Source organism: Antennarius striatus, chromosome 2 (genome assembly GCF_040054535.1).
Source record: "Antennarius striatus isolate MH-2024 chromosome 2, ASM4005453v1, whole genome shotgun sequence".
NCBI classification, from domain to species: domain Eukaryota; kingdom Metazoa; phylum Chordata; class Actinopteri; order Lophiiformes; family Antennariidae; genus Antennarius; species Antennarius striatus.
Window position 1 is genome coordinate 18,479,608 of NC_090777.1, and position 11,898 is coordinate 18,491,505.

The 11,898-nt window shown below is 42.8% G+C and overlaps 1 protein-coding gene across 4 annotated transcripts in view; it reads right to left on the minus strand.

The window, feature by feature from the left end:
* Positions 1 to 11,226, minus strand: part of clstn1 (calsyntenin 1) — a 35,800-nt gene extending 24,574 nt beyond the window's left edge. For all 4 annotated transcript variants that reach the window (XM_068337515.1, XM_068337499.1, XM_068337508.1 and 1 more), the window contains exon 1: positions 10,966 to 11,226. In XM_068337515.1, coding sequence (XP_068193616.1) covers positions 10,966 to 11,047 — 82 coding nt within the window. In that variant the 5' untranslated portion in view covers positions 11,048 to 11,226. The remainder of the gene's footprint in view (positions 1 to 10,965) is intronic.
* Between the last annotated feature and the right edge of the window lie 672 nt (positions 11,227 to 11,898).

The window sequence follows — 11,898 nt, forward strand, 5'->3', positions numbered from 1 at the left end:
AAACCAACTACAAAAAAAAGTGGAAGAAACAGAACCTCACCCAAAAATCCAACAGACAATACAGTATTTTCTACACTATAAGGCTCACTGGATTATAAGGTGCACCTTCAATGAACTGTTTGTTCTATAATTTATTTCATATATAAGGCGCACCGGATTATAAGGCGCATATAATAAAAAATATTAAAATAGATTTTAAAAACTTGTGGCTGTAGTTGCGCTGTCCACTATCTAGAGCATTCATGACTATGAGTACCCTTAATCAGCTGTGAACGGCTAGTGTAATGTCAATGAGGCCATTCTGAGGCCCCGTCCACACAATGCCGGAACTTTTTGAAAATACAACTTTATTGTTGCGTTTACGCCTTCCGTCCACACGACAAAGCAGATATCCGGAACGAAAACGCAACTTTTTGAAAACGCTGACGTCTTGCCTGCGACGAAAACCGCTGTGACGTCATATTTATGGGCCCGTGTGTACAAACATGATTGATGTACGAACCTTGTTGATGGCAGCATTCTTGCAGGCGTTTTGTGACAACAAAACACGGAGGATTCCTATTGAATAAAATTTGACTCAATACTGCCACCACATGGTTTAGCATGCTTATAGCCGTCTTCGAAAACACACTGATGCGTTTACATGTGGACGGAGATTTTTTTGAAAACGCTGTCGTGTGGACGCGAATTGTTTTCGATGCGTTTTCAAAAAGTTGCGTTTTCAAAAAAATCTGTCATCGTGTGGACGGGGCCTGACTTTAACAGAGGTGTCTCACTGCCATGAATCTCACAGCACGTCGCTGCGAGACAGAATACACAAGACAAAATGCGCCACCCACTCTCCCCCTCGTAACGTATTGTTTCAGGTATCAACTACATTTGCAAATCAATTGCAGCACACCAGGCACCTTTGTCTAGTAGTGACTCTGCTCTTGAAATTTCAGAAAATGCTGGAAGTTCAGCTTTGAGGGTCTCTCATTCACCTTTTTGCCAGTTTCTCCGTGTGTTTCCGCAGACTAATTGAATGGACCCTCACGAGATTCCAGATTCCGTCAAACAGCAGGTCAGGGAGAGTCGGCACTTCGGCGATGCCCCTTGACTACCGTTGTTAGGGGGCATAGTACGGCCTGAATACTGTCTGAGGGAGCCCCTGGTGGCGTAGTGCGGCATGACTGCCGGTCAGACTGACGGCTTTTTTTCAGCAATCTTGTTTTTAACCAATACTAATATGAATACTAATCCATATACAAGGCACATGAGATTATAAGGCGCACTATGGGATTATGATACAATTATAGGTTTTTAGGTGCGCCTTATAGTGCGGATAATACTGTAAATGTTTCTGCTGTCTCCATTCTGGACACAATCAAACAAATGAAGCAGAGAAACAATCGTGACATATTATGTCATTATAATACACACACATAGCAGGCTATTGGACTCACTTACAGCATGACAACATGGTACCTGTTACACAATCTTGTAAGGCCGCAAATAAATCCAATAACAATTAATCCCTTAAAGGGATGTTTCCGTTTAATTCACCAACAAAGTAAAAAAAATACAAGCAGGTTACCATAAAAACAAGCTTCTACCAGGTGTGTATGGAATATCTGGAAAGATAGACCTAATAATAAAAATGTACCCATCAGAACATAGAATCTAGTTTTAAAATGCCTGAATTAGGAATAGAAAGAAACTAGTGAACACACACCTTTTGGAAAGAAAAAGGCGGGTTGTAACACAACTGACTTCTGGCGTGTGCAAGAATTAAGAACATGGTGTCATCTAATAAACAAATCCTGATCAGTGCATAAAAGAGATTTGTTCCACACCAAACTGAGTTATTTCCTCCAGCCTTCGCATCCATAACGAATCTGTTGCTGTGTGACATCACATCCTGCAAGTCCTACACCTGGCTGAAGGTCACATCCTCCTCACAGCCTGCTCCTGTTGCAGGAAAATATGGAAGGCACATCCAAAAGACGTCAGGATTCACGAGGGCTACAACGTTCAAATATTCATGAAGGTGACATAGCTGGGTATTTTTACCCAGACGAGCACCATGAAGACCGACGCCCACTGGAGCCACTGTTTCAGCAGGGACACCTTCAGGAGGACACGGTGAAGTGGAAATGCAACGGGAAATTAAACAAATAACAAAATGTTAAAGGTCCCAAATTATGCTTTTTTTAATTCATGTCATTCAGCTGCCAGATGTCCAACTACACTGTATTTGAAATGTCTTGCCCCAAAGCAGGGCTCGAAATTAACTCTTTTTCTTGGTAGCACTGGTGCTTCCAAATTTAGAAGTGAGTAGCACCAGCAAAGACTTGAGGAGCACCTACTCAAAAGCAAGGCAGTGACGGACCGATAGAGACCGCTCCGTCCATCTACGTTCCACGCCCCTCTCTCCCTCGCCCAGGAGAGCAGCCGCAGTTGCGCTCTCATTGTTTACTGGCAGGACCGCAGGAATGCGGTCTCACAAAAAAAGGCGCACCAGATTTTTTCCCCTAGTTGCACCAGTGCTCCCAAATATATTTAATAGTCGCACTGATAAAAATTTGGGCGCATATGTGACCAAAATGGGTGCAATTTCGAGCCCTGCAAAGTGATCTGTGGTGCTCAATATCTTTGAATATTGATAAAATTTCTTCCGCCCCCAAACACTCTGTATTAATGGGGCGTAGCTCTCAGCTCCCTTTCTCCAAACCCGTCCCCCCACCGAGCTGCGTCTATCAACACCTCCTTCACGGTTGCATTCACATGCATTTTGTTTACGTGCGCTACTTGAACGGAACTGCATTAAAGATTGATCAATCGACATAGTCTGGAACCTTTTAACTTTCAGTAACTTCGCTGCTGCGTATTTCGCTGTAATTTTTATTGTGTTTTGCACTCTTGATTTTCCTGATATAACAGTTGATTTTTCGTGCTAAGGGTGGACCTGCTTTGGGTGTGTTTCAGGGGCCTACACAAATAAATCCTGTATGTAACACAAAATAGTCATGTATAGAGTGAAAAGAGTAATTTCCCTGTTAAGGGGATTAATAAAGTTGATCTTCTTCTTCTTCTTCTTCATTCTCTGCAGAACAAAGACTCGTGGCTTATTGTATAACATGATGAGACCAGCCGATGAGAAAATTAAAGCTGTGTTTTCCGACAATTGTCATGGACAATGACAGATCGTGGATAACACGAGAGCTAAGCTAACGCAAACTAATGAAACATGGGATTTTACCTGTAAGACTATGTTTTCTCTTGTATTCTTGTGTGTGTGTGTGTGTGTGTGTGTGCGTGCGTGCGTGCGTGATTGCGTATGTTTGTGTGTGGATACACGCAGCTCTCCGATCACTTAGAAGAGCTAAAGCTGCTTTCATTCACCAAAAAACAGACAATTGTTCTGAATTAGTAATTAATGTGCAACTGGTTATGTGTTTGCTTTGGCGTGTGTCGCCTGGGGATAACCACAGGCAGACACACACACACACACAAACATACATACCTGACTGAAGCAGCGCTAATTAGTTAGCCACTACAACAGCTTGTGAGGAACTTTCAGTGTGTAGCTCTGATCCAGGTCGTTATCACACACTGGTACCCAAGCCTGATCACAAACCACACACACACACACACACGACAGAAGTGGACTTAACTAGTTAGTAAAATGCTAGCTGAGTTCAACATTTTGTGGAGAATTTTCAGATTGTAGCTTGAACAAACTCCCCCTTGGGGATCGCCACGCCGTTGGGCATGTCAACCAGTCAATATCGTCAATCGCTCTGTCCAATCACAGAGTGCTCTTTGTGGCATCACAAATACCACTCTAGCAAAATCCGATCATTTTGATTCGGTCCGGGCCATGAATTCCCAGAAAGTGTCCAGGAAGCGTTTGTTTACCAGATTCTAGGAGTTGGTCGGGTTAGGGAGGATCACTATGTATACAGTATGTAGAGACCAAAATGTAATTTTCATAATAGGACCCCTTTAATATTAATACTAATGTTGTTTTTTAATAATTTAAAGCGCAATCAGAACTTGAGTAAAATTTCTCACAGTTCATTCTAGATTTACCAGTAATCTTACAATTATACTGTAAAGTATATCTGTTCCAAGTAACTTTCACTGGAACTCAACACTGACACACTTTAATTTGTCACTCACTGTAAATAAGAACTGCTGTTCAGATACTGTATATATTTTACATATTCAATTTTTTTTCTTATATTTATCCGACGGGCTAACTGGGAACTTCAGAGGGATATTTCGTACTGTCGCATGTGAAAGCATGTGTCAGCATGACAAATAAAGATTCTGATTCTGATTACTAGTTATCAGTTCAGTCCCTGGCTGCATTTTGAAGATGAATGATTTGGCTTTGCTGCTTCACTTCCTCAACAGTTCAGAGTCAGTGTTGTCTTATTTTGTGTTTCGTAATGACACTTTCAAAGGGAGACCAACAACCTGCCGATGTCTGATGATTTTCATATTAGCGCGTTCTGTTTATTAAGTATTTTACACAATGTATTGTTAACTTGGGCTGTATGGTAATAGCTGTTATTTAATTTTTGGCATCCAATTCAAAAGTTGATGAATACTGATGCAACACTAGTGACAAGACTATCAATCAAAGGGACAGACAATTTAAGAAGCTCAGTATCTTATGGAGTCCTTTTTGAGACATAAAACAACATGTTTAGTTCTGCAACTTTTGTTCTAGACTTGAAACTGGTTTACCCAAGAATAATTAATGGTTTCACCTCTCCTTCTATGACTTTCTCTCAAACAGAAGCAACACTGCAGACCATTACCAGATATCCTCTATGCAATTTCCTCCGGGATTAATAAAGTATCTATCTATCTATCTATCTATCTATTAAGAATCAAAGACTCTAGAGCAGTGGTTCTTAACCTGGGTTTGATCGGACCCTAGGGGTTTGGTGAGACGGTCTCAGGGGTTCGGCGGAGACGGAGGTCAAGACAAAACACCCGACACATCGTGGGTTCCTTTCTTCCACAATGATGGTACGTCATCTAATTGCTTTCTTAATTTAATTCATAGTAACTATGTTGAGCAAAAAAAGAAAGTGGTTGGACGTATATGTGCAACGGGTGGCCGTGGCTTAGTGGTATCGCGGGTCAATGATTCAAGATTGGCGGTTCAATTCCCACTCCCGCCGAGTCATTTGTCGTTGTGTTCTTGGGCAAGACACTTTACCCTCCTTGCCTCCAGTGGGGCACTCGCTGGTGTGTGAATGTGTGTGATTGTTCCGATGGCCGTAGGCGCAGATTGACAGCCACACCTCCGTCAGTCTGCCCCAGGGCAGCTGTGGCTACACACGTAGTCTACCATCACCAAGTATGAATGAGGAGTGAATGAATAATGGATCTGATGTAAAGCGTCTTTGAGTGTCCAGAAAAGCGCTATATAAATCTAATCCATTATTATTATTATTAAAGTGAATTTACATGTACTGTATAACGATACGTGATGGGAGTCAGCGTTCTGCATGATTTTCTATGCCAAGTTGAGCAACTCTAGTCTCGCACTGGCAAAAATAAAGGAACACTTTCTTAAGCTACATGGAAAACAAAAGAAACAGACTTTGCTGTGAAAATGACAGAAGAGTAGCACTTGCCATGGTGAAGCTACGCATATCTGAACTGGTCTCTCAATAATAACAGCGGAAGTCACACTGATTTGCAGGTAGGTCATTTCATGTGAGTTCATATACTGTCTTGGTTTTGTTCTTTGAAAAAGGTGACTTTAATGCACAATTCATTAAATACACCAGTAAAACATACACTTATGCCTTCAATTTAAAAAAAAAAATATATATATATATTTTTTTTTTTTTTTTTTTTACTAAAGAAGGGTTCGGTGAGTGAGCATATGAAACCGGCAGGGTTCGGTACCTCCAACAAGGTTAAGAGCCACTGCTCTAGAGCAAACCTTCAGCAGTCACAGATTTCCCGCGGGGACCTCTCCAATTGTGTGATGACATTGTAGCTTTTTTCATGATTCTACAGAATAGGGTAACACACTGACCATTCACATGGACACAAAGACAAAGCCCTTTCATGTTTGCCTTGCTCTTTTACTGAGACCTAACCTTTACAGTTTGACCTATTAACCATGATGAAATGCTTCCTGTGACAGCGTTAGGATCACAATAGGTCCTGTTAATCCTTAGATTCAGCAGGACGTGTGAACAAACCGTTCCACCACAACTGTGATCTCTTCTTCACAAACAGGGAAATAAAATCCCTGCTTTGCTTGTCAGAAGTGTCCCTATTACCCCGAATGACACACCAAACAGGATGGGACCAGAGTATTCACAGCCTACTGGAAGCCTTGGGAGAACCAGAGAAACACACCACAGCTGTCCAGATAGTAGGAGCATCACGGCAGCAGATGATCAGTCTGTAATTATCAGATGAAGCCTGATAATGCCTGGGAACCTCTGAGGGCATGTTGTGTAATGGTGACGATGCAGCCAACCATCAGGACTGGGATTTATTGTGGAGCTCTGCTCCATCAATCTAGTTCACATGAGGCATTTGAAGGCCGACAGCTTCCAAGCTTTCATCTCATTTGATAACATGCAAATTCCACTAAACTCTGCTGTAAGGCAGGTCGATAAATGAAGAGCAGGGCAAAATATTCCATAGGCCGGTCTTTGCGATTAATTCACAACAAATTAAAAATTTGTATCAAAATCACTTATGAAGCAAAAGAGGCTGAAAATGGTCAACAAGCAGAGTGGAGTCTGAATGAAGCCTCTCTGCAGCCGTGTTGTGATTCCTACACGTCCCATTGGGTGCACCTCTACACTGACAAACAGTAGGCGTAGTTTCTGAGCTCAGGTGACACCTTGTGTTAGCCGTTGGGATGTTTCCAGGCAGACATGACCCAGCAGGGGTTTGGTAAATCTGAATGGTCTAACTGTAAACCACTGGCTGTATGCTGATGGGTCACTGTAAACATGAAGATAAGGTGAACTGGTCACACCTAACACACACAAAGACACGTTTGTCTTTTGTGTGGCTCAATGAGTTGGCATCTCATTCAGGGAGAACCCAGCCGATCGCCCATAGTCAGCTGGGATAGACTCCAGCAGACTTGTGACCCACTGTGGACGTGACAATCGAGATTTATGTATTTCTATTCTGCTGTTGAGACACTCTCTTAATTCCGTAGAACCAGACTAATCTGAGAACAATGTGCTCATGGTGGACGCACGTCTCTGTTTGTCGTCCTCCAGCAGCTTCTTAACTTGTTGACATGAGCAGACTCCTTCACAGACTGGGGACTGTTCTAGGAAAGCTTGAAGACCCTTAAATGAGGCTCAGACCTCAGGGGCCCTCATTCTCCAAACACCCTGCTCACACAGGAGAGTCTCTCAGTTGCCTTGCCAGGCAACAACATTTGTTTGTCCTCGACACCGCCTCAGCCGCTCCGCTGAAGAACACACCCTTGATGACCGTAGTGTTCCTTCGAGGTGGGGGGTGGGGGGGTTGGGAGTCAACGGGCTGTGAATGAAACTCAATCACGTCTCTGTCTGAACGGCACAAAAGGGCTACTGAGAGTGAAAAAGTGAGAGTGAGACAGTTGTTGACAGGCAGTCAGGTGTAAGTGACCTGTAGCCGTTGGTACTCTGGCTGTTTTTCGTCTGGAGGAGTCTAAATCTTAATGTGGACAAACCCAAACGCAAACGGATGTGGAGTGGAAATGTTTCACCTGAAAGCAATGGGACAGGAGGGAGGAGGTCACCTAGGAAGATGTCGGTTGATCAAAAAAGCGTTGATATTTGTGCTCCTGTGAAATCACAGAACTGACTTGTTTGAGAAGATTTTTTAAACGGGTTGGATCAGGTAGAATCCTGGATTTTCTGAAGGGAAAGTAATGGCAAGACAGTCACTACTGACCCAGATTGAGTCCAGTATTCTTGTGGTTTAATCTTTCCAGTACTAAGTGGCGAACGACCAAATCGAAATGCTTCAACAACTTTCAGGGATTATCTCACATACACATTCTTGCAGGGCTTGAAGTTGCGATCCTTCAAACAGGGACTGCATTGTGGGAAAACTGGTCCACGATCCCGACCATGAAGTCTGGGCCTAGAAGCCTCTGTTCCTCTGAAATGTTCTGAATAATGAATACCAAAAACGTGTTAATCTGAACAGGGCCTCGGTGTAGGGCAAGTAAACACGATGTTTGGCAGTAAATCCACAGAAGCAGTAATTAATTTGAAATAGAACATAACTGGAGTTACTTCATTACCTCAGTCCTGACTGCGGGACGTTTCTACAAACACGAAAGAGTCAGATAACATCGGACGTGACTCAGGTGTGGTCACCTCGTTTTTCCATAGATACCCTCAGGTGTTCGTCTTGGTTTTTTTCTCTGAAGTTGTTTTTGTTGATAACACACTTTTACCAACATCTTGAAGGAATCTAATATTTGACATTGAGTACAATAATTAGATACACTGGGAAACTGTAATTTAAACTGGATGATATGCCTGTGGTTAATTTTACAGCAACTCGGTGGTGTTCATCCTAGAGTTTGATTTCTGGGATGTTTTTAATAAACAGACCTGAATGTGACGAAAGACTTTACCAAGGAAAAGGGGAAACGTTGCAAACAAACCAGAAAAAAAAGTGAAAGTATTTTCTTACAATAAAAATACAAATTAAGATATTCTTCTGCATGTCTTTTTTTATGTCTGATATTTTTCTGCGTGTCTTTTTTTATTTCTAAGAAAACTAATGTTTTAATGTGGATCTGTCAACAGAGGAGCTGCTGTTGAACCACATCGCTGACAAATAAATCATACTTAATAAGATATACACTTGGTACATGGCTGAACTGAACTATTTAGTGGATCAATAGCAGGGTATGAATGACTCCAAGATTAGGATGATTGAGCAATAACATTCACAGCAAACCTATAAATGTACTTCTTTACGCCCATGATGCATATATTAACTCAGTAACACACAAAGCATGGTTTCCACTTCCTTCAGATAGAATTACTTAATTCAATGACAAACAACCCAAGACGTTTCTGAGCCGCCAGCAGCTTGCCCTTTGTCTGGCTGGCTGTGTGAGAACAGAGGACACTCTGCACCTCAGCAGACCCAGGGTTTGCCTCTATAGCATGAGGACACCCAGCAGCTGCTCACAGCCACACACTCACACACACTAGATTACATGGGCGAGACACGCAAAGTGACAAAACATGATGAGAAACACCAGAAAACATGTCTTAAAACATTGACTCATGGGCAATAGCAGAGTAATAAAATCCTAAAATGTTGTGATTCTTCTATGGGCCTCACTCAGACCATCAACAGCAGCAATTTCACACACTTGCAGTTCCTCATCAGCAGTGTGAAGAATCATGTAAGACAATTGAAAATCTTTGAGTGTGCATCAAAACCGAAATATTTTCAACAGACTTTATGAGGTTTGTTGTAGCCCTGTCATCAATAAGTAATGATTGTGCATTAGGAAAAGGTTATGAACACAACCTCCACCACCAACGCTGCTGAAGTAGCCTAAAATCAATTTGACTTAAAGGAATCATTTCAGGACATCTAAATTAGAAGATTTGGGGGGAAAGACTCCAAAAGAGAATCCCGTGAAGGTTGCTGGAAATAACACCAAAAAAATGATATAGCAATATGCCAGGCAAATGTCTCCAAGAGAGAGGTGGAACACAAAATAACAAAGTGACCTTTGGATAATAAAAGATAAGACCTGGCAAGATGGAGGTTTCACAGGCTCCTTTACTGATAAGGGCAGGAAAGCCAGCAGGTGGATTTAAACAGCACACACACTTTGCCACAGCATAAACAAAATCCTCATCCTTATTCAGACACACTCTGGCTTGCATCCTGAGAAACAACACACGCATCTGCCTCCACACACCCTGAAACATGAAGCTCACGCTGTGGAGTGACTGGATTTATTGAGTTGAACGTGGAAAAACGCAGCGTCTGAATCCACACAGGGAGGGTGTCAGTGCGCGGAGCTGCTGCAGGGGGTGAGGCGGGCCGCCCTGCAGCAAACACAGACATTTCTCACCCCCCCCCCCCGGTCAGTGGTGTCCATTGGAGGCACCCTACGAGAAGAGTCCTTCCACAGTAGTTTTACGCACAGACCTACTGAGATTTCTGCTTCAACATGTGATCGGAGCGCATAAATGTTTCATTGCGCGGACAAAGATCTGCAATGCGTAGCCGGTCACACTCCGTCCTGCTGATCAGAACCGATTATTAGGCCTACCGATGGAGGAAAAAAAAAAAAGAAAACCCGTGAGGTTATCAATAAATACAAGTGAGGACACGTCACGTTCATTCAGTTGTACTTACGGATATTTAAAAAAAAAAGCGGTACGGATAAGTTTAAGAGATGAAAAACTGAAGACATCTCTCCCATCTGAACACAGATGAGACTCGAACACAGAACCAGATGACATTTCAAGGGCCTTGATATTCCCTCCACGGTGGGACGCTTCTGGGATCATTCATTACTCATACATGTTATAATTAAATAAATGTAGCTTTTTTTTCATTTGTGACATAACGTGGGAATTCGGTTTGGTTGCGAGTAAACAGATGTGTGTGTGTGTGTGTGTGTGTGTGTGTGTGTGTGTGCGTGCGTGCGTGCGTGCGTGTGTGCGTGCGTGTGTGTGTGTGTGTGTGTGTGTGCGTGCGTGCGTGCGTGCGTGTGTGCGTGTGTGTGTGTGTGTGTGTGTGAATGCACTTGCTCCGGGTCCCTCCATCCGGATCGGACCATCCCTCAGCAGGTCCCTGAACGCGCATCCCTCAGGACGGCCGAGTCCCGCTAGCCGTTCGCTACAACCTCCAGCGGCTCCAAAGGGGTCGGAGACGCCGACGACTTTCAGGACAGACGTTTCCAAAGCACACACAGAACACACAATCCCGTTGAGTTACCTTTAGCCGAGTCCACCACACATAACAGTCCGAGGACCAGCCCGACAGCGGATGCAAATCGTGTATTCCCTCGGAACCGCATCCCGACTTCGAGTTAAATTGTGGTTGGAGGAGGAAAAAAACGACCTTTTTCTTCTTCTTGCTCGTCAGTCAGGTGGATTTGGTCTCTAACATGAAAGATAAAAATCCAGAAGATTAGCGTCGGTTACTACGGCAGCTCTAAGATGGCCGTCGTCGCTACCGCCGCTCTGCTCTCCTCTTCTATCGCCGCTTCTCTCGCAGTTTTGCAGCTTGAGACGTTCAGGAACTGTCGGACATTCAGGTGACGCGTTTCTTGTGCCCTCCGTGTTTTGTTATGTAGTCTTGCGGTCATTAAACTCTCTGGAATACAGCAGACAAGCAATCAACCATTTAATAAACAGTAATCCTGATAGACCTGGTCTGGGTGGTTTGGATAATAGATGACAGGTTTGTAAATGGAAATGCAAGTTGTTAGATAAAGGAATAATTATTCATTTTCCCTGATGTCTCCATGTGATGTCATATCGAGAAGTAAAATTTGAATATGTATCGAATTTATTAGACGGATATATTCTATGCAAAACACCAAAGGTTATATTACATCCATTTTTGTCCCCTGTTAAAAGGGTTTTGGGGGGAGTTGTTCCTTATCCGATGTGAGGGTTGTACTGCTCGCAGTACACAAAGGTCAGAGGGATATCGTCCATGTGCAGATTGTAAAGCCCTTTGAGACATTCTTTGTGAATCTGGGCTATGTAAGAATTAATAAACTTGAAACTTACATTAAATATATTTCTTTGAAAGGTATTTGAAGGAAAGCAAGCAGGTCTATTTGAATAGAAGGTCCGCTTTTTAAATCTTAATTGTTCGTTTTACATGAAATATCTAGCAAAACAAACAAGTAAATATTAT